The sequence below is a fragment of the Capra hircus genome, chromosome 16 (assembly GCF_001704415.2).
Source record: "Capra hircus breed San Clemente chromosome 16, ASM170441v1, whole genome shotgun sequence".
NCBI classification, from domain to species: domain Eukaryota; kingdom Metazoa; phylum Chordata; class Mammalia; order Artiodactyla; family Bovidae; genus Capra; species Capra hircus.
In genome coordinates this window covers 29542242-29566504 of record NC_030823.1, presented here as the reverse complement: position 1 = coordinate 29566504, position 24263 = coordinate 29542242, and the positions used below count along the sequence as shown (strand labels likewise).

Below are 24263 nucleotides of genomic sequence, written 5' to 3'. Positions count from 1 at the left end.
ATATCTGATGACTTATTCTAAAATAAGTACCATTTAGGAGATATAACTTACTATATATTTATCACTGTTTATTTTAAATGTGGGCCATCCAAAAAGAAGATCAGGAAAATCCCTAACAATCCTTGCTCTGACCAGTTGGAGATGGTCTTGATTGCTTAATTACGAAAGGAGAGGACTGATGAAATGTTAGGACAGGAAGAGAAAATCCATTTATTTCTTCTATCTTACACAAAATAACCTTTATGCTATTATCGTAATGTTTTCCTCCCTGAGTTGGACACAAAGCTACTACAGCTTAATAACCCACTTAAATACTATTTAACATTGAATTTTGGTTGGATTAAATACTCATTTTAGGGCAGCTTATTATTTTGTGGGATAGCCTGTGGGAAGAGTCAATATATATTGAGCCCAGCCTGGGTAAAATACATCTAATTTACAACTAAGGGCTCACTAGACATTTATTCTGTAACTGGACTGGATTAAATCATCTCTACGGCAGCTTCTCAATGATTAAAAAAAAAAACCCTATGAGTCTGTAATATCCATTTCTAACGAATATGTGAATTATGTCAAAAAGGCATGAAACCTCTCCGTGCATGCATGCTAAGTAAGCTTCAGTTGTGTCAACTCTATGCAAACCTATGGACTGTAGCCAGCCAGGCTGCTCTGTCCCTGGGATTCTCCAGGCAAGAATACTGGAGTGGGTTGCCATGCCCTTCTCCAAGAGATCTTCCCAACCCAGGGACTGGACCTGTGTCTAACGTCTCCTGTATTGGCAGGCGGGTTCTTTATCACTAGTGCCATGTGGAAAGCCCCTGAAACCTCCTCATGTGAGACTTATAAAAATTTGGAATGGTATTTTCCTCAGATTTGGGGTCATTTAAAGATGAAGGAAATTGGCTTAAACTGTGGAAGATTTTTTAAGCCAGCTTATTCAACAAGTTCATTTATGATTGATAACCACTATTAGCCAAAATTAATAACCATTAATATGCACAATCATCTACAGTTTGTCTCCCATGAGCAAACTTAGGATATTTGAGTTGCCATGTGACTTGCAGGAAAGAAAGAGGACCCAACAGTATTCCATTCACTTGCAACCTCTTAATGGCAAATAAATAATACCTTCTTCACGCTTCAAATGTGGTACACTAATGAACTGCAGGTTGACAGATGTCTGAAGACCTGAAAAGCTGGAATCTGGGAAAAGAAAACCGGAAAGCTAAGCAGTCTGTGTAACAAGCTACAGTTGACTGACAGGTATTGATTAAAATCTTGCATAAATTCTCCTTAGAGCACGCTAGAGACCTCGTGATAGACATTAGACTTACCACTTTAAAAGCTTTCTGGATACTGTATCAAATGTAGAACAAGAGTGTCTTCCCACTGCCTTAATCAAATTAGACAGATAGGGCCAAATATAAAGACAGAGTAAGGCAAGAGGATGGTTACAGGGCAAGAAGTTGACAAAATTAATAAATAATTACTCCTTAGGAAAATGGGGATTACAGTCTCCAGGTTAATTAAGTAAACTCATAATAAATAACAACATGTGTCCCAAAGTAAGTCAATCACCATCTAATAACAGGTTCAGGTCAAATCCATTCTGACACCTATTTTTGGAAAGTTTTTTTGAAACAGCCACATTCACAGCTTACACTCACTCTTTTCATACTACAACAACAGAGTTGAAGAGCTGTGACAGAAATCTTACAATCCACAAAGCACGCACAAGGAGGTTCATGCCCTTTTGACATAATTCACATATTTGTTAGGAATGGATATTACAGAATCATAGATCTTTTATCATTTATAAAAAATAAAAAATGTTTATTATCTGGCCCTCCACCAAAAAAGTTTGCCAACCTCTGACCTACTGAGAGGTCATATCAAGATGGAATGGTGCAATTGACACATTTTATCTGGAAGGGCAAAATTAATCCTCTACACACTTCCAATTTTCCTTGAAAGAAATCTCCATGCTAGATTAATTGAAATGTCAATGCTGAGTTCTAGTGGAACATGGCAGATGGGCACATGCATTTTATCTCCCCAACACAAGTAATCTATCAAGTTTTTAACTCCCAAAGTAAACCAGAAGGGCCATCAGTGGATGAAGGGTTTAACCTCTTTTCTTTAAGTCAGAAAGTGAGGATAAGAGGACAGGCTAAAGAAACAGGACAAATGAGGCTGCCTCAAAGTGGCTGGTAAGTTTTTGAGTTCAGTTCAGTTCAGTTCAGTCACTCAGTTGTGTCCGACTCTTTGCGACCCCATGAATCGCAGCACGCCAGGCCTCCCTGTCCATCACCTACTCCCGGAGTTCACTCAGACTCACAGCCATCAAGTCAGTGATGCCATCCAGCCAGCTCATCCTCTGTCGTCCCCTTCTCCTCCTGCCCCCAATCCCTCCCAGCATCAGAGTCTTTTCCAATGAGTCAACTCTTCACATGAGGTGGCCAAAGTACTGGAGTTTCAGCTTTAGCATCATTCCTTCCAAAGAACACCTAGGACTGATCTCCTTTAGAATGGACTAGTTGGATCTCCTTGCAGTCCAAGGGACTCTCGAGAGTCTTCTCCAACACCACAGTTCAAAAGCATCAATTCTTCAGCGCTCAGCCTTCTTCACAGTCCAACTCTCACATCCATACATGACCACTGGAAAAACCATAGCCGTGACTAGACGGACCTTAGTCGGTGAAGTAATGTCTCTGCTTTTCAATATGCTATATAGGTTGGTCATAACTTTTCTTCTAAGGAATAAGCATCTTTTAATTTCATGGCTGCAGTCACCATCTGCAGTGATTTTGGAGGCCCCCCAAATCAAGTCTGACACTGTTTCCACTGTTTCCCCATCTATTTCCCATGGAGTGATGGGACCGGATGCCATCTTAGTTTTCTGAATGTTGAGCTTTAAGACAACTTTTTCACTCTCCTCTTTCATTTTCATCAAGAGGCTTTTTAGTTCCTCTTCACTTTCTGCCATAAGGGTGGTGTCATCTGCATATCTGAGGTGATTGATATTTCTCCCGGCAATCTTGATTCCAGCTTGTGTTTTTTCCAGTCCAGCATTTCTCATGATGTATTCTGCATATAAGTTAAATAAGCAGGGTGACAATATACAGCCTTGACGTACTCCTTTTCCTATTTGGAACCAGTCTGTTGTTCCATGTCCAGTTCTAACTGTTGCTTCCTGACCTGCATACAGATTTCTCAAGAGGCAGGTCAGGTGGTCTGGTATTTCCATCTCTCTCAGAATTTTCCACAATTTATTGTGATCCACACAGTCAAAGGCTTTGGCATAGTCAATAAAGCAGAAATAGATGTTTTTCTGGAACTCTCTTGCTTTTTCCATGATCCAGCGGATGTTGGCAATTTGATCTCTGGTTCCTCTGCCTTTTCTAAAACCAGCTTGAACATCAGGAAGTTCACGAGTTAGTTACCTTCAAAATCTTCAACTCCTGCCAAGCAGAACTCAAACAAGAATCCAGAATTGAAGACAATGTATGGGGCAGAGAATGGGATTAAGAAGTGACTGAAAAAGAAAGTATTAAACGGAAGTGTCTATACAAGAGAGTCCGAAAACATCTCCTTACTACTGGCATGATTTTGAGTAAGTTGTAGAGTTGAATGCAATGCTAAAATTATCTCTGATCCAGATCACTGCTTTTACTTTCTGCTTGGTCTTCCTTCCCTCATGCTCACCCCCTTATAAGGGTTTCCTCAAATAGCAGTCTCGTTCTTTGAGTGGCTTAAGGCGTGATCACTTTATTAGAGAGGAAGAAATAAGATCTATGCATGCTTAATAGTTGTGGAGTGAGCAATATTTTTTAAAGAATGCATTGTTACTGCTGCTGCTAAGTCACTTCAGTTGTGTCCGACTCTGCACGACCCCATAGACGGCAGCCCACCCAGCTCTGCCGTCCCTGGGATTCTCCAGGCAAGAACACTGGAGTGGGTTGCCATTTCCTTCTCCAATGCATAAAAGTGAAAAGTGAAAGGGAAGTCGCTCAGTCATGTCCGACTCTTAGCAACCCCATGGACTGCAGCCCACCAGGCTCCTCCGCCCATGGGATTTTCCAGGCAAGAATACTGGAGTAGGGTGCCAAGGATACATTAAGATATAATTATATTACAATAAAATGTGCCCACTTAAGAGTATAGTTTGATGTGAATAACACCAAAATTAAGATATAGAATGTTATTACTCCCAAATTTCCTTTGTGGGCCTTCACATTCAAGCCCTCCATCCCCAACAACCAGATATGGTCTCCAGTATTACAGACTATTTGTGTCTGTTCCAGAACACACTACTACTCTCCATCTGGCTTCATTGCCTCTGTAAAATGTTTCTGAGATTCAGTCACGTTGCTGCATGCATCACCAGCTGTTGTTGATGGCTGAGAAATAGTAAATTACGTGTGTACCTATGTGTATACACACGCGCACATGCAAATACAAATACACACACAACTACCTAGGAGTAGAATGCTAGGTTAGTTGGTAAGTATACATTTAACACTTTTAGAAAGCAGTTTTCCAAAGCAGTTATAACATCTCACATCCCCACCAGCAGAGTATGAGGTTCCAGTTGTTCTACTTCCTTATTAGCACTTGGTATCGTCGGTCTTTACCATTTTAGCCATTCTAGTGGGTACATCAGAGAAGGCAATGGCACCCCACTCCAGTACTCTTGCCTGGAAAATCCCATGGACAGAGGAGCCTGGAAGGCTGCAGTCCACGGGGTCGCTGAGGGTTGGACATGACTGAGCGACTTCACTTTCACTTTTCACTCTCATGCATTGGAGAAGGAAATGGCACCCCACTCCAGTGTTCTTGCCTGGAGAATCCCAGGGACGGGGGAGTGTGGTGGGCTGCCGTCTATGGGGTCACACAGAGTCGGACACGACTGAAGCGACTTAGTAGTAGTAGTAGTGGTAGTAGTAGTAGTAGTAGTAGTGGGTATATAACGGTATCTCATTGTGCTTTTCATTTTCATTTCTCTGATGACTAATATTAAGCCTTTTTTCTGTATATCTCACTGAAGTGTCTATTCAAATCTTTTGTCCACTTATCTGTATTATCTTACTATTGAATTGCAAGCACTGTTTAAAAATTATAGATACAACTCTTTGGTCGGATATGTATGAATTACAAACATTTTCCCCAGCTTGTGGCTTGCCTTTTCATTTTCAACTTTGCTGTAGTCCACTTTATCCATATGTCTTATATAGTTAGTGCTTTCTGTGTCCAGCCTGAGAAACTTGACCTAAAAAATTCAAAGATTTTTCTCCTAAGTTTTCTTCTATAAGTTTTATACCTTTGGCTTTTACATTTAAGCCGGTAACTATTATGAGACCTTGTCCATATGCATATCTGTCACTATTTGTTAAAGATCATCCTTCCTGATTAATTCTTTATGTGGTGTATGTTTTCATTTTGATGAATGCTTGAATTCATTTATTTCAGCTTGTTTTCAATATTAGGATTAAAAAACTTAAATCAGACACACACACACACACATAGAAGACTATCCTTTCTACACCGAATTACCTTGGCACCTCTGCAGAAAATAAACTGGCTATACATGTGTGGGAGTGTATTTGTTTTTTAAATTTTTCTATATATTATGATGTTTTGACATCTTAAAAACCTTTCTGGCTGGAGAGAGGTTACCCATCCCAGAGCTAGGCAATTCTTGTGCATGCATGCTAAGTCACCTCAGTCATGTCCAGCTCTGTGTGACGCTATGGACCGTAGCCCACCAGGTTCCTCTGTCCATGGGATTTGCCAGGCCAGAATACCTGAGTGGGTTGCCATGCCCACCTCCAGGAGATCTTCCTGATCCAGGGATCGAACCCACATCTCTTATGTCTCCTGCATTGGCAGGTGGGTTCTTTACCACTAGTACCACCTAGAAATAGACAGCAAAAGGCTCAGCAGGCAGCATGCCTTTGATATGCAAACTAACCAATCAGAGACCTACTTCCTCCATCTGCTTTCAAATTCAGAGTCAGGTAGGGCCACTAGCGACCACTCCTATAGCTCAAATCTCCCTGGAATTATTCAAATTAGCCAGTCTTAAACTGTTTATCTTACCCTTCCTAGCCTTTCCTGCGGAAACCTTACTAAAGACACTAGCCTCTAATTTCCCTCCTCTTCTCCTTTCTGCCTCCTAACCACTCTGAGGCTCCCTCCATGTGATCCCGTATGGCAATTCATGCTCCTGTTTCTAGATATATGAGTGTAATAAACTGTTTTTCCTGAGCTTCTCCAAGTCCCCTCTTGCGGCCACAACTACCTATCACAGAAAGAACACAGAACAGGGCCTATTCCTGAACTCTCTCTTCTATTCATTGTGCTGTATGTCTATCCTAAAACCACTGTCATTACTGCAGCTTTAGCATGTTCAAATCAAGCGGTCTACACCCTGAAACTTTGCTCTCCTTTTAATAAACGACTCGGTTTAAGTCTTCTGCATTAACACATAAATTTTAATCAGCTATCAATCTTTGGGACTTTGAGTAGCATTGCACTGAATCTAAATCTAGAAAGCGATATTTTGAAATCACTTATTTGTAACTTTTTATTGATTTTGAATTTTTAAAATTAATGCTTAAATTTAAACTTTGGGTTCTAGAACAGCATGCAATTATCATTAACCTTGAAAACATAAGAGCAAAGGCACAACTAGCAAACTATGGAGAATGGAGTGACAGAGACGAGGAGAGAGTGGAAATATTAATATCTTCACCTTTAACATAGGGAATCAAGAGATACTGTTTAGAATTGATAAAACATGGATGGCGGCTTGCACACAACATTTAAAGTTACAAACACAAGAAAAAGAATTTAACCTAATAAACATATAATAGTTATCACAATGCTAACACAGCAAGAGGAGATTTTTTTCCCACCTAAAACTGGGTCTATTACACTCGCTCCCCTATGTCAGTAAAGAGAATCATCTACCCAATTTTTAAAGCCAAAAGCGAAGGAGTCACTCTTGATTCTTCTCTTTCCCATCCCCATGTTCACTTCCCCTACAATTTTTTCATACAGTCTAATCCCCCGCAATCTGAGCAACAATATCCAGTTGAACATTCAATACCTCCATGCAGATGTTTAATGGGTACAGACTACACATCTGCATAATTCTCCTCTTAGAACCTGTTCTTCACAAAGATTTCTGTTAAGTCACTAATTAGCACCACATTAACCCATTGTTGCTCCAGCCAAAAACTTAAAAGTTGTATGTCTGACTGTTCTTTCTGTCTAACCTCTTACATCTAATCTATCGACAAACTTTTAGCTACACCTGCAAAATATGTCTCAAGGTCAATGATTTCTTACCACCTCTACTGCTACCACTCTAACCCAAGCCATCAGAGCTCTTGACTGGACCAATGCCTGACATGCTGAGTTCTCAGCTTGAATGAACGTACGAATGAATAAGCATCCATGAGCAAACTCAGTCAGTTCCCAGTCAGTCCTTCAAAAGATATCACAAATCTAACCAGTTCTCTTTGCTGTTACTACTCTAGTCCTATGAACCATCATACAGAAACCAGACTACTATAATCAACTGTAGAAAAACCTCTAATTGGTTCCTCTGTCTCTACCCTTGCCTCCTATAACCTGTTCCCACAGTAGCCAGAAAAATTCCTTTAAAATTTCAATCAGACCATAATACTAATCCCCATTCCCTTCTCAGAACCCTACAGTAGCAGCTCATCACACAGAAAACAAAATGTTTATTTTTAGCCATAGAAAACAATGGCCTCATAACCTGACTCCTCCTATCTCTCTAATCTTATCTCCTATAAAACTCTCTTTGTTGTTCACTCTGGTTCACCATATTGGCCTTCCTGTCCTTCACTGAACACACCATATTCACTCCTGCTTTTACGTTTGATGTACATCCAACCTGAAATTTCTTTCTCCAATATTCACATGTCTTGATTACTTCTTTTAGATCTCCACTCAACTCCTGAGAGGTCTTAGAGAAATATTTATCTCCTTATAGACATGGATATGAATATATCTCTTTCTCAGTATTATATATTAGATATAGAGAGAGAAGATAAATATAGATAGGTGTATGTATATATGTGTATATGTATATACATACATACATACTTATATCAAAATAGACTCCCAATCCCTATCATTTTCTCTTACCCCCTTTATTTTATGCATAAAAATAAGACAGTATTATATATCTGTCTCACAAGGAAAATGAAAGCTCCATAAAGGCAAGGATTTTCTGCGTCTTGTTCAAGAATACTCTGTCAGGGAGATGGAAGGGAGATTCTGGAGGGAGGGGACATGGGTACACCTATGGCTGATGTTTGACAGAAAACAACAAAATTCTGTAAAGCAATTATCTTTCAATTAAAAATAAATAAGGTGGCAAAAAAAAAATTCAGTGTCAGAGTCAAGAAAAGTCCTGCCATCAGCACTACTATTTGCTGAGTAAATTAATAGATGAATGAATGATCAAGTCCTTCAAGTCTTAACTCACTGGTCTCACCTCCAACTGCTTTTTTTCCCATACAATTAATTTTGTTATGATCTTAGTTTTTAGAGCAGTTTTAAGTTCACAGCAAATTGAGAGGAAAGTATATAAAGTTCCCATGTATCGTCTGCCCCAGGCACATATAGCCTCCTCTGTTACCAACATCCCCATCACAGTGGTGCATGTGTTAAAACTGATGAACTTATGTTGACACAACATTACTACCCAAAGCCCACAGTGTACACTAGGGTTCACTCTTGGTGTTGGAAATCCTTTGTAATAGCGGTTGGGAGGCTATTTTTATATATGTATAAGAGATCATTTTCATTTTTTTATATGAATTTGTGAAGCTGTTTACATCCAGCTTCTTTTCATTTCTCTAAGATAACAAGCTTTTTCCTACTTCAGTGCCTTTACATTCGCTATTCCTTTTACATTAAAAAAATCTGCTCATGGCTGATTCATATCAATGTGCGGCAAAAACCACTACAATACTGTAAAGTAATTAGCCTCCAATTAAAATAAATAAATTAAAAAAAAGAAATCTGTTCCCAGACGTTTCCAAAACTAGGGACTTTTAGATTCCAGGCCAGATGTCACCTCTACAGGGAGTCCCTTTGTAACCAGCCATGCAGTGGCAAGTCAATACTCAGCCAAATCATACTCACTTATATTAATACAATCACGGCATTTGTTACTGTCTCCTCACCCCTATAAACTTTATAAAAGACAGGGCCTTGTTACTTGTTCACTGCTAACTGCCCACCACCCTAATCCCAATTTACAACAGTGACTAGCTAGCAGATACTCAGTGAATATCTGTTGGATAAACTCTGGAAGAACGGAGGATCCTGATATAGCTATGCAAGAAGAGGGACAGGAAGGAGATGCCTGTCTGTCTTCTTGCATAGGTAAGGTAAGCTTACCTATTCTTCTTGAAAAGGTAAGCTACATTCCCTGTCCATCAGAGCAGAAAGTTAACAGATAATATCTATACTGGTGAATCAAAAAATATTACTATGTCTCACTTGTACATGGAGTAAAAAAAAAAAGAAAAAGAAAACTTACAGATACAGAAAACAGATAGGTAGGTATTTACCAGAGGCAGGAGACTGGGGAGGAGGAAAAGATGGTCAAGTGATACAAATTTCCACTTTATAAGAATTAAATAATTCCTGGGATGTAACATACAGGATAGTGACTATAGTTAACAACACTGAAAGTGATAAAAGAATAATCTTAAATGTTCTCATCACAATAAAAAACATGATAATTACATGTGGTGATGGATGTTAACTAAACTTATTGTGATGATCTATCAAATAAATACCTATCAAATCATTATGTTGTATATCTAAAATTAACACAGCATTAAATGTTATTTATATTTCCATTAGAAAGAAATATTACTACAGACAGGTTATTTAGAGATGCTGTAATTTTTAAAATCTAATTCAACAATTATCACTAATGAAAGGTATTCATTCAATCATTCAATCACTCAACAAATTATACTACATCTGCAGCATAGAGCACACCCTCAAGGAGCCTGATGTCTAACTAGACACAGGAACTTAACCCCTAAATTAACACAATTACTTTTCTGTATGATAAAGAAAGAACACAAACTAGTTTCAGGGGGTTAGGAAAGAAGGGAGTGACATTTGATCCAAGTTCTAAAGGATAAATAGAAATTCAGTAGCGAGGGGGAGACTTCTGGTCTAGGTCCAGGAATTTACATAGCCAAAGGCCCTGAAGTAAAAACATGGTGAAGTCTGTGAGTTTGAACTTCATCCTGAGGAAAAGGAGGGCCAGGGTCTAAAACTGGTGAGTGAGAGATTATGCTGGCATTTCCCTGGTGGCTCAGAGAGTAAAGAATCTGCTTGCAATGCAGGAGTCCCCGGTTTGATCCCTTGCTCGAGAAGATCCCCTGGAGAAGGGATTGACTACCCACTCCAGTATTCTTGCCTAGAGAATTCCATGGACAGAGGAGCCAGGCAGGCTGCAGTCCATGGGGTCTCAAAGAGTCAGACACAATTGAGCAACTAACACTTTCTCTAGGAAAAAAAAAAATCACTCTGGTTCCTGTGTAGAAAATAGAAGCTGGCAGATTAAAGACTGCAGATAACCTTGGGAAAGAGATCATGGTAACATGCACAAGAGTAGTTGTAGAGAAGCTAGAGAGAAGTGAGCCAGTGCAGACCTTCAGGTGGAAGAATAAGCAGAACATGGTGGGGAATGGGATGCGGGGGCAAGAAGAATGTAAATCAGAGAGGATGACACCGTGGCACCTGGGACTGCTGAGTGGTTGGCGAGATTATTTACTAAGGTAGAAAAACACAGAGTAAAGCAGGTCTGGGGGAAGATAATGCCCTCAGGTATAGATACACAAGATTTAAGACACCAAGCAGAGGTGCCCAGAAGATGTGGGTCTGGTGCTCAGGAGAAAGGAAGAGGCTGGAGATGGAGTTCTGAGAAAAATTAACACAGAGATGCCAATCGAAGCCATGGGAGTAGAGGGCATCATTCCACGGGCAAACGTAGAGTGAGATAAGAAAAGCTCAAGCCTGCAGAATGCTGTAGAAATCCAAAGTTAAACATGATCAAATAATTGTAACCTTTATACAGTATTCTTTTTCTGTTCACAATTAGACGTGAAGTCAACTTCTCTACAGAGCACCCAGTGCATATCCTAGCAGCCTGAAGCCCAGTTCGGCTTTCTTCATTATCATCATTTTGGGTTTGACAACTCATTAAATCACCCTGCTAAGTGCTCACTAATGTGGGACTCATCAAAAATGAATCAAATCATTCTACAACTAAACATCAAATGCAAACTCAAAAATATGATTCACATTTTTAAAGAAGTCTATAATTACCAACATAAAATAGAGCCTCTTCCTGCTAATACAGTAGTTTTAAAAAGTAGATAAACCGCAGTTTGATGTGGTGCCTAGCTGCTTATTTCGCTCAGCACTTAATTCAATTAGAAATGTACATATTGTGAATCAAATTAAATCCAACAGAGATGAAGTAATAGCTGGTGAACCTGTCTGAAACTGGTTTATTTGCTATCAATTTTTGAGAATTGATACAAATTCTCTACAAATTTTGAGAATTTTTGTAAGAAAACTTAGCTCGCTCTTCCTCTTTGACTCATAACCATCAGTGATATTCTGATTATGCCAATATAGAAGTAAAACTGGATCCCATATATAAGCCACAGCCCATCTACTACAATATCTGACACCCCATAACAGAGTCTACACAGAAGAATATAAACATTTCTGACACAGCAGTAAATATGTACATATGTGTATACTATGTATGAAACATATAGTAACAGTTTTCATGTATATCTTCCACTCACAAAACAAACACAAAGAGATTACCTCTGAAAAACAGAAGTAGGAATGGGGGAAGAACACTGGAGGAAGAACACGTTTTACATGGCAACCCACTCCAATACTCTTACCTGGAGAATCCCATGGAGGGCGGAGCCTGGTAGGCTACAGTTCATGGGGTCGCAAAGAGTCAGACACGACTGACCAACTTCACTTTCACTTTCAGTCTATAGTGTGCTAACTTTTATAATGCAAATGCATCCTGGTTTCACTTATGTTTACGAATGAGGTGTGAAAACTGATGCCACTGATATCTTTCTTATGGACTCAGGGGACATTACACCCAGTAACACCTCAGCCTCCTGTAGACAACTCACTGATGCAATGGCCACACACATCAAATGCTAAGCTTGTGAACAAAAGTTATGTCCCCCTCGGGTAAACGTATTATAGATTTTATGTTATGAATTCACATCTTCTCTATCAATTTCCATTCCAAGTACTCTTGTTCATTACAGTTCATAGTTCAGTTGTCAGTTTAATTTTGTGCTCCTTTGAAGGTATCCGCAATAATTACAGTGTTTAATGTTGTACCTTAAGGGTGAGTTTAACAGAGCAGTTTAAATGCATGTGTTCCGGCCATTCTCCGACTCCCACACCACCTTTGTGCACACACTCCATTCCACCCCCCCAACACACACACACACAAGCATATGCACTAACTGTGTTATAGATGGTATCTTTCATCTTACTAGCTATTTTCCTATTACCTTCTACAGTATCTGACGATGACACTATTATTAATGCTACAGTAAACAGCTAATATATGTGGTAAAAATACACGCACTCTAATGAGTCAAAATGACAAACCTACCCACCAGACTTCCTCTACTCATTCTAACCAGATAATGGGTTTTGCTTTTTTGTTTCTTGAATGTACTATAAAAGGAGGGAGTCGCACTGGGGAAAACATTCATAAAAACAAGGGGAAATAAAAGCAAATGTTCAGGTCATTGAGAACAGAAAGGAAGCTTAGCGAGAAAATCTGTATCAAGTAACATGATAACTCATTGGTTCTATATGGAGTCTTCTTAACTTGAAGTTCCCTGAAACATGTAGCTCAGTTCCACATGAATAAAATATCTAAACCATCACCACGGACAGTCTTTCCAGAATTTATCTTGCAGAAAAGGGGTGGATTTGTTTTCATATTTTGCTTTTTGTTGCTATTATTGCTGATGATCTTATACAAGTCTGACATCTTTAAAATTCTGATAGAATTTTTGGTTTACAAAATGAGGTATAGCGCATTCAATTGATTTCCATGTTCCTTATTTTTATTAGGAAAATGTTATTTCTAACCTTCTATTTCTTGTATTTTTTTTTTTGTTTGCATTCCTTGGGGACGTACTCATAAGGATGTACATCCTTATTAAAAATAAAATAAAGGCCAGGAATGAAAAGGAGATTACAATAGAAAATGGAAAGCTACAGCTAATCAGAATGTTAGAGCAAGAATGAAATTTAGGATTAGAAGAGACATTAAGAGTTTGGATTCTGACTACCTGGATTCATTTAACAAAGTGCAGAGCCTACAAGCTATAGAATGTTTGGCAGGCTGCTTGCCATTCTTACACCTCAGTTTCCTTAATAGTAAAATAAGCATAATAATAATAGTTAGTCCTTTGAAGATTCTTGTTAAGAATAAATTGAATACAATAGGGCATGGCATATAGTAGATGTCTAATACATATGAGCTCTTAGTAGCAGGACAAACAAGAAACTAAGGCCCAGAGAGATTTAGTGCTTCCTCTGAGATAATTTAATTGGACTGATGGCAGAATATTATTAAAACGGGTCCTCTAATTTTTGTATGTTTCGGTTTCTTTTCCATTTAGAACACTCTGTCTGTAGTCTGGAGAAATTATTTTCAAAGGAAAAAGTGATATAACAGAAATCCTTCAGATAAGCACAGCCTAGATTTTAAAGAAGGAAAAGAGGAATTTTCACTTGTGTGTGTATACATGTATGGTACACACACACATACACACACACACCAAAATAAGAAACAAAATGTATGGATGGAGGGTGGGTGATAAGTGACACAAACACAAAACCTCCAATTAAGACTTTTTATTATGACACAATTCATTAGAGCATAATTAAATTTCTTATTAAATGATTAATCATAAGGTTAGAAGAAAAGGTCATGTTGAATGTTAATTATACATCCTTGAAAGAATTTCAAAGATGTGAACAGCAGTACTCTCATAGACTGTCAGTTGTTGCAAATTAACTCAAACTCTTGAAAGGCACTAGGCATTATCTTTAAAAATTCAAACTACATATACCCTTTTACTAATCAATATAATGTGGAAAAATTTGTCCTACAATTAATTTGCACAAGTGTGCAAAAATGTGCACAAAAGGACATTTATTGGAACACTACTGGCAATACCAAGTATTGGAGGGAAAATCATACATTCACTAGTGGGGAAATTATGATTGTGGCACATTCATGTAATAGAATAAATGAAATGATAACAAAAGTTGTTCTAGATAGATTATTAAATGAAAAGACAAATCAAAGTATACAAGAATCTGTGCCAGAATAACCTGTATCTGCTTTTTAAAACAAAAGGTAAAGATACATGAATGTGTTTGCACAAAAAATGCTTCAAAGTTACACAAGAAACTTAACAGCTCTGAGAAATGGGATTGAGGTCAAGAGGACAAGAAGATGGAGAGGAGTAAACATTTAACTTTTCTTCAATGATATATGAGCTTCGCAGATGGCTCAGCTGGTAAAGCACCTTCCTGCCAATGCAGGAGATGCAAGAGACGCAGGTATGATCCCTGCATCAGAGAGATCCAGGGAAGATCCCTGGGTTGGGAGAAAGACATGGCAACCTGCTCCAGTATTCTTGCCTGGAAAATTCCATGGACAGAGGAACCTGGTGGGCTACAGTTCATGGGGTCACAAAGAGTCAGACACATATATATACACACATATACATGTATATATTTATATACTATATAGAGTTTATATATTATATATATAATTTTTGCCATATACATATATGATTTTTAAGTTGAAAGAAAACAATGTTACAATAAATAAAAGATTATGATGAAACAGATAGTTCAACAGGCATAACGGAGAACAAATTTAAGAGTAGAGAACTTATATACAGCAGAATTCTTACCTGACACTTAGCACTACAGTATTTGGCAATTCGGCATTGAGAGCATCGCATCAGCTTTTCCTTCCTGTTAAAGAATAAAAATAAAGTTAAAAAATAAAGTTCACATTAGGAAACGAATGAGAATCATATGTGGCTGAAGAAAGAAAGAAAATGTAAGTCAGCATGCTGACACCAAGATGTTCCACTCACTCCATCTGTATAGTCCATGAGACTTAAATTTTCACAGTGGTGAACAACTTCTTTCAGTGTGAGACTAGTGGTTTTTTAAAAATAACTAGCGTTCTTTTTTAAAAATTATGGTAAAATATATGTAACATAAAATGTGCCACTTTAACTATTTTGAAGTGCATAGTTTTAGTGGCATTAAGAACATTCATTAAGTGGCATTAAGAACATTGTTGTGTAACAATCCCCACGACTAATGTTCTTTTTAACATAAATTTAATGAAAATACAGAGATTCCCACTAAGGCAAAAAAAAGAAAAAATCACTTTAATAGAGTTTTTAATCTCTGAATACGAAATTCAGAATCTAGTCTATCAACTAACTCAAAGCATCCTATGCCTTTCAAATATAAAAACTGTCCAAGTTTAAATTTATCATATAGGTTAATTGTAATATACTCTTTCTAGGAAATGAGTTTTAATTCCATTAAATTCAATTACTACTTTCAACATGCTAAATTGAGATACACCAAAGTTATGTCCCCCTAGTTGCCTGAGGAAGAAAAAAGTCAAAACAAAGAAAAACTTTATTATAAAATGAAACAATAAATTTGATGATGAGACTCATAGTGACAAATAACAGGACTGTGTATGCATGCTAAGTCACTTCAGTCATGTCTGACTCTCCACAACCCTATGGACTGTAGCCTGCCAAGCTCCTCTGCCCATAGCATTCTTCCGGCAAGAATACTGGAATGGGTTGCCATTTCCTTCTCCACAGGATCTTCCCAAGCCAGGATCAAACCCCCGCCTCCTGCAGCTCCTGCACTGAAGGCAGATTCTTTACCACTAAGCCACCAGGGAAGCCCACGTTATAAAATAAATCTGATGATGCAATTCACAGTGATAAACGACAGGACTCTAGATACTTTCAAGGTGGCCAAGAGCATTAAAAGTCAAACTATAATACTAATACCAGTGATGAAACAAGAGCAATCTTTCTGAGCACTTCTGATGTGCCAGGTGTGGTTCAAACTTCTGTATATCTATTGACTCACCTCAGACAATTCTGTAAGTAAACAGTTTTATTGTGCTCATTTAAGAGTTACTTCAATACATTTTCAGGAGATAAGAAGTAGATGACTAAGGAAACACACCATAAAGTGCAATGCGGTAGGGAAACACTGAAAGGGTAAGAACAAAAACCACAGAGAATCAAAACATGAATATATCAGGTAGCTCATTCACAGGAGAGCAGGAGTGAGATACAGAGCATATAACATGAGGAGAGGTTAAAGGTCTAAATAAAGCAACGTCAAAACACCTGCTTCCCCCAAGCGTAGAATTCTAGCTGTCAGATATCAATATCCCAAACAACAACCCGAATCCAAACAATATGGCCTTAAGGTCCTTGATTTTAATGATCATACTCCACTACCACTATTAGACAAAACTGGATGAAAGCAAAATCCACCCATGGGCAACTGATGAGACAGGCTTCAAATAAAAGAACACACAAATCTGGGATGAGAAGAATATGATGGGCAAATAGTAACATTAATATTAAAATTTAATTAATACTAATAGAAAAAAGCCTGTGTCACTATATCAGCATCAGAAAAAAAAAAAAGAAGTTAAGTTAAAAATATTACTAGAGATGAATAAGTCAATACACAAAGATTAAGAGATTCCAACCACCAGGTATTAGTACCCAGCAAAAAGGGTACCCAGTCTAAAAATATGTAAAGTAGAAGTAATAGATCTAAGATAAAAATGAGGAATACATATTAAATTAATACAAGTAAAGCCTTTAAAATAGTACCGGGAATATATTAAGTACCATAACAGTATATCACCATAATAGTTATCACTATAACAAGTCTTTTTCAGGAAGTCATAGATAAAGCAGATGAAGAAAAAGGAGCTCTACAGTTTATCTGATTTCATGTAATACAGACCCTTGCACTTTTTATATCCATGTGTATTCACACACTCTCTTCAGGCACTCACTGGCCTTTTACAACATATGCCCACAAACTGGGACACAGAGCAAATCTCAAAAATTACAAAGAATCAATATTATATATATATATGTATATATGTATATATGTGTGTATATATATCTATATATATATGAAATTTTCTCCAACAATAAAAGAATTAGATTAGAAATCAGCATCGAAAATCAAGCCAGTAAAATCTCATATTTATGGAAATTTAAAAGCTTACCTCTATATAATTCAATGATCAAAGGAGAATTGTCATGAAAATTAGAAAATAGACAAAATAATTTAAAAAAAATTCAAAATGTAATCTAACTCAAAATGTAATACTTAAAGGAAAATTTATAGCTTTAAATGCTTACACTGACTGCAGCGGTATAACTTTTTATTCTTTTTTACGCTCCTCATAAAAAAAAAAAAAATGAAGACAGAATAAGTAGGAAATAGGAAACACTAACCATCACTCCCCAACCTGGAAAGGTACAACAAAACCAAAAATATTATCAGAAAAAAAAATACTACAGGCTTCAAGATTTTATTAAATCAGTATATTTGTGGGAGAAAACAAAAGCAACTTCCAATAGGCTTGAAAACAGAAGAAGCTCCAAACTGCCAAAAGATATCCAGCAGAAAGTCTGTCAAGCCAACTGGAAAATTGCCACCAAAATTGGGAGAGAATGCTTTCTGCAAGAACACTCCTAAGGACGAGGTCCCTGGGGCGCTTTTGAATCCTGCTTTCCTTAGACCTGGCTACTGAGATATCTCCTCGTTTCCTTTTTTCTTGTCTAAGTTGTACAAAGGTTATTTCTGCTGCCTGCAAATAAAGATCCCCAACTATATAAAATGTTTCATCTCAATTTTTAAAAATAACCAGCAGAATCAAAACACCCAGAAGGTCAGTGATGAACCTGGTAGCAGGTATTAAAACCTCACCTTCCCACTCCATAGCTTTCAACTACAGACTTTTATGAATTTTAGCACAGACTTTCAGCAAAATGAATAGCAAGATGATTCAAAGTACTTCGATAATTTAGTTGCCATTTGATGCATAAAGAAAACTTCTTTAATATGAGTTATTTAAATGTTTGGGGTTATTTTTACAGATCATATAACTATATAAATAAACTTAACATCTCAAGTTTCAAAAACAAAAAAAAAAGGCAACTGTATCCAAGAGAAAAGGTGTCTTTGATTAGAGGAACCACTGGGCCTTTGAAGAGTTACTGCTTTTCTCTGTTGGGTAAGGTTCAGAGTAATAGCATACTAGTAACTTCCTGATGTTCAAGCTGGTTTTAGAAAAGACAGAGGAACCAGAGACCAAATTGCCAACATCTGCTGGATCATGGAAAAAGCAAGAGAGTTCAAGAAAAACATCTATTTCTGCTTTATTGACTATGCCAAAGCCTTTGACTGTGTGGATCACAAACTGTGGAAAATTCTGAAAGAGATTTCTTGAGAAATCTGTATGCAGGTCAGGAAGTAACAGTTAGAACTGGACATGGAACAACAGACTGGTTTCAAATAGGAAAAGGTGTACGTCAAGGCTGTATATTGTCACCCTGCTTATTTAACTTATATGCAGAGTACATCATGAGAAACGCTGGACTGGAAGAAATACAAGCTGGAATCAAGATTGCCGGGAGAAATATCAATCACCTCAGATATGCAGATGACACCACCCTTATGGCAGAAAGTGAAGAGGAACTAAAAAGCCTCTTGATGAAAGTGAAAGAGGAGAGTGAAAAAGTTGGTTTAAAGCTCAACATTCAGAAAACAAAGATCATGGCATCTGGTCCCATCACTTCATGGAAAATAGATGGGGAAACAGTGGAAATAGTATCAGACTTTATTTTTTGGGCTCCAAACTCACTGCAGATGGTGACTGTAGCCATGAAATTAAAAGACACTTACTCCTTGGAAGAAAAGTTATGACCAACCTAGATAGCATATTCAGAAGAGAAACATTACTTTGCTGACTAAGGTCCGTCTAGTCAAGGCTATGGTTTTTCCTGTGGTCATGTATGGATGTGAGAGTTGGACTGTGAAGAAGGCTGAGCGCCGAAGAATTGATGGTTTTGAACTGTGGTGTTGGAGAAGACTCTTGAGAGTCCCTTGGACTGCAAGGAGATCCAACCAGTCCATTCTGAAGGAGATCAGCCCTGGGATTTCTTTGGAAGGAATGATGCTAAAGCTGAAACTCTAGAACTTTGGCCACCTCATGCGAAGAGTTGACTCATTGCAAAAGACTCTGATGCTAGGAGGGATTGGGGGCAGGAGGAGAAGGGACGACAGAGGATGAGATGGCTGGATGGCATCACTGACTTGATGGACGTGAGTCTGAGTGAACTCCGGGAGTTGGTGGTGGACAGGGAGGCCTGGCATGCTGCGATTCACGGGGTCGCAATGAGTCGGACACGACTGAGCGACTGAACTGAACTGAAGGTTTCCCTACAGAGAAAAACACTTGGGCAGCAGAGGGAGAGGAAAATAAGTATTAGAAACACAGCCACCAGACAATTCAAGAAAACATTCTCTTTCTCTTAAAAATCAACATATCATTTCTAATTGAAAAACCCATATTTTTTCTTTAAAAAATCAGAAATGTACAGGTCAAATAAAAAGCAGAATTAATTAGAAGCCCCTAAATAAAAAGGATCACCTATTCTACACAGTTCCAGAGGCTAAAACAAGAAATACTGAATGGAAGGTAGAGACAGGCAGATTTTGTCTAAAGGTAAAGATCTTCAGGGCAATAGCTCAAAATTCAAAAGAAATGCCCTGAGACGGTGGAGTTCTCAGATTTTTAAAATAAGGAGAATCTGGTACATACATTTACAGACATGATGTAAAGGAAATGCCAGCACTGCAAAGGAACATGAGTTAAGTTTCCTTCTAATTCCAAATTAATTGGTTCTCTTCCTCTTGTATAACCAACAAATATAGAATAAATTTGAAGACAAAATTTGGGCATATTATAAGGCCAAATATGATAATCTTAGAGGAGTAGAAAAGAGAGGAAAACAGCTTTCACGGACTATACAAACATCCTGTTTGCAAACTGATTATCTCAAGAGTGCATCCAGAACTAGAATTTCTGAATAAAAAAGAATCTAAAGAAATAGGTTAGGAATGTATCAGTAACAGCAAAGTGATTAATTTTTATCTATTCTTCCCCTCAGGAGACAAATAGTAGTATGCTACCTCTAAACTAGACAAGATATATTATTGTATACTAAAATAAATGGAAGTTTTAGATCCCACTGCAAAAAACTGAAAAAGGGATCCCTTATCACTTGTTCATATAAACTCAGATATGTTATTGAACACAAAGTTAACTCAGAGAAACTTCTCAGCTTGCTCAGTGCCCCAGAGAAAGTGATTCATGGAGCATAAGTGAAGTCCTCTCTTCCAGGTAAAAGTTCGCTCATAATTAGTTTTTCCAATAGCCTATGCAACTGAAGTATGGAAAAGAAATAAAAGTAAGGCAAAATTAATTGTTCTGCTAGTATACCAGTTAAAAATTTATACTGTCGACTCCTAAACAATGCAGAACATAGGGGTGTTGGCCCTGCATGTAGGCAAAAATCTGTTTGTAACTTTGTAGTGTGGCCCATGTATCCAAGGTTCTGTATCAATGATTCAACCAAACTCAGACCATGTAACACTGTAGATTATATTTTGTGAAGGAAAAAAAAAAAAACTCTGCATATGAATGGACCTGTACAGTTTAAACCTGTGTTATTCAAGGGTCAGCTGTATGTGGATATTGAGGAAACCGGTGTCTCTAAGAAATAAAAGAAATAAATTGGAAGACTGAGATTGACAAATATACACTACTATATAAAAAGTAGATAACTAATAAGGATCTGAATTAAATTCACCCATTCTCATCCATTTTAGTTCACTGACTCCTAAGATACTGATGTTTACTCTTGCCATCTCCTGTGTGGCCATGTCCAATTTACCTTGATTCACGGACCTAACATTCCAGGTTCCTACACAATACTGTTCTTTACAGCATCGGATTTTACTTTCATTACCAGACACATCCGCAACCAAGCCTCATTTCTGCTCTGGCCGAGCCATTTCGTTATTTCCAGGGTTACTAGTAATTGTCCTCCATTCTTCCCCAGTAGCATATTGGACACCATCCAACGTGGGGGGCTCATCTTTTTGTGTCATATCTTTTTGCCTTTTTACACAGTTAATGGGGTTTTTGCAGCAGGAATACTAGAGTGGCTTGTCATTCTTTCCTCCAGTGGACCACGTTTTCTAACTATCCACTATGACCTGTCCATCTTGGGTGGCCCTACAAGGCATGGCTCATAGCTTCACTGAGTTATGCAAGCTCATCAGCATGACAAGGCAGTGATCCATGAAGGGTGAACTTAATTCAGATAACCATTGTATCTACTACTGTGGTCAAGAATCACATAGAATAAATGGACTAGCCCTCATAATCAACAATACAAAATCAAGAATACGAAATGCAGTACTTGGGTGCAACCCCCAAAATAAATAAAAAACTGGATGATCTCGGTTCGTTTCCAAGTCAAACCATTCAACATCACAATAAACCAAGTCTATACCTCAACGACTAATGTCGAAGAAGCTAAAGTTGATCAGTTCTATGAAGACATACAAGACATCCTAGAATTAACACCAAAAAATGATGTCCTTTTCATCATAGGTGATTAGAATGCAAAAGTAGGAAATCAAGAGATACCTGGAGTAACAGGCAACTTTGGCCTTGGAGTACAAAATGAAGCAGGTCAAAGGCCAAGAGAATTCTGTGAAGAGTCATAACAAACACCCTTTTTCAACAACACAAGAGACAATTCTACACATGGACATCACCAAAGGGTCAATAAAAAAACCAAATGGATTATATTTTTGTGCAGTTGAAGATGGAGAAGCACCACTCAGTCAGCAAAACAAGACCTGGAGCTGACTATGGTCAGTTTCCAGCTAAAGAATTCAGGCTTAAACTAAAGAAAACAGGGAAAACAACTAGGCCAGTCAGGCATGACATAAATAAAATCCCCAATGATTATACAGTGGAGGTGATGAATAGATTCAAGGGATTAGATCTGATAAAAGAGTGCCTGAAGAACTATAGAGAGAGGTTTGTAATATTGTGCAGGAGGCACTGACCAAAACCCTCTCAAAGAAAAAGCAATGCAAGAAGGCAAAGCGGTTGTTTGAGGAGGCTTTACAAATAGCTGAGGAAAGAAGAGAAGTGAAAAGCAAGAGAGAAAGGGAAAGATATATGCAACCGAATGTAGACAGAGTTTCAGAGAATAGCAAGTAGAGCCAAGAAGGCCTTCTTCAATGAACAATGCAAAGAAATGGAAGAAAGCAACAGAAGGGGAAAGATTAGAGATTTCTTCAAGAAAACTGGAGATATCAAAGGAACATGTTATGCAAAGATGGGCACAATAAAGGACAAAGTAGTAAAGAACTAATAGAAGCAGAATAGATCAAGAAGAGACGGCAAGAATACACAGAAGAAATGTACAAAAAAGATATTAATGACCCAGTTTGGTCACTCACCTAGAGCCAGACATGCTGGAGTGTGAACTCAAGTGGGCCTTAGGAAGCACTGCTGCCAATAAAGCTGGTGGAGGTGATCAAATTCCAGCACAGCTATTTTAAATCCTAAAAGATGATGCTATAAAAGTGGGCTTCCCTGTTGGCTCAGATGGTGCAGTCTGCCTGCAATGCAGGAGATCTGGGTTCAATCACTAGGCTGAGAAGATGCCCTGGAGGAGGGCATGGCAACCTACTCTAGTATTCTTGCCTGGAGAATCACCAGGGACAGAGGTTGGGCTACAATCCAACTTAAACACTGAGTGACTAAGCATGGCACTTAAAAGGTCACCAAATTTGAAAAACCCAGCAGTGGCCACAGGACTGGAAGCCGTCAACCTTCATCCCAATTTCCAAGAAGGGCAGAACTGAAGAATGCACAAACTAATGAAAAATTGCACTCACTTCTCATGCTAGAAAGGTTATGCTTTCAACCGTTCAACAGTACTTGAAACAAGAACTTCCAGATGTACAAGCTAGGTCTACAAAGAGCAGAGGAACCAGAGATCAAACTGCCAACAGTTGTTGGATCATAGAGAAAGCAAATTAATTCCAGAAAAAAATTCTACTTCTGTTTCATTGACTATGCTAAAGCCTTTGACTGTGCTAATTTCAACTCAGTCACTCAGTCATGTCTGACTCTTTGCGATCCCATGGACTGCAGAACGCCAGGCCTCCCTGTCCATCAACAACTCCCGGAGTTTACTCAAACTCATATTCATTGAGTCGGGGATTCCATCCAACCATCTCATCCTCTGTCATCCCCCTCTTCTCCTGCCTTCAATCTTTTCCAGCATCAGTTCAGTTCAGTCGCTCAGTCGTGTCCGACTCTTTGCGACCCCATGAATCGCAGCACGCCAGGCCTCCCTGTCCATCACCAACTCCCGGAGTTCACTCAGACTCACGTTCATCGAGTCCATGATGCCATCCAGCCATCTCATCCTTTGTCGTCCCCTTCTCCCCCTGCCTCCAATCCCTCCTAGCGTCAAAGTCTTTTCCAATGAGTCAACTCTTCGCATGAGGTGGCCAAAGTTCTGGAGTTTCAGCTTAAGCATCATTCCTTCCAAAGAAATCCCAGGGTTGATCTCCTTCAGAATGGACCAGTTGGATCTCCTTGCAGTCCAAGGGACTCTCAAGAGTCTTCTCCAACACCACAGTTCAAAAGCATCAATTCTTTGGCGCTCAGCTTTCTTCACAGTCCAACTCTCACATCCATACATGACCACAGGAAAAACCATAGCCTTGACTAGACGGACCTTAGTCAGCAAAGTAATCTCTCTGCTTTTGAATATGCTATCTATGTTGGTCAAAACTTTTCTTCCAAGGAGTGAGCATCTTTTAATTTCATGGCTACAGTCACCATCTGCAGTGATTTTGAAGCCCCCCCAAAAAAAAGTCTGACAGTGTTTCCACTGTTTCCCCATCTATTTCCATGAAGT

General features: G+C 38.4%; 1 protein-coding gene across 4 annotated transcripts in view; it reads right to left on the bottom strand.

Moving 5' to 3' along the window:
- SMYD3 (SET and MYND domain containing 3) overlaps window positions 1–24263 on the bottom strand; it is a 741121-nt gene that overhangs the window by 558462 nt on the left and 158396 nt on the right. For all 4 annotated transcript variants that reach the window (XM_005690552.3, XM_013970112.2, XM_013970114.2 and 1 more), the window contains one exon: window positions 15069–15132. In XM_005690552.3, coding sequence (XP_005690609.1) covers window positions 15069–15132 — 64 coding nt within the window. The remainder of the gene's footprint in view (window positions 1–15068; window positions 15133–24263) is intronic.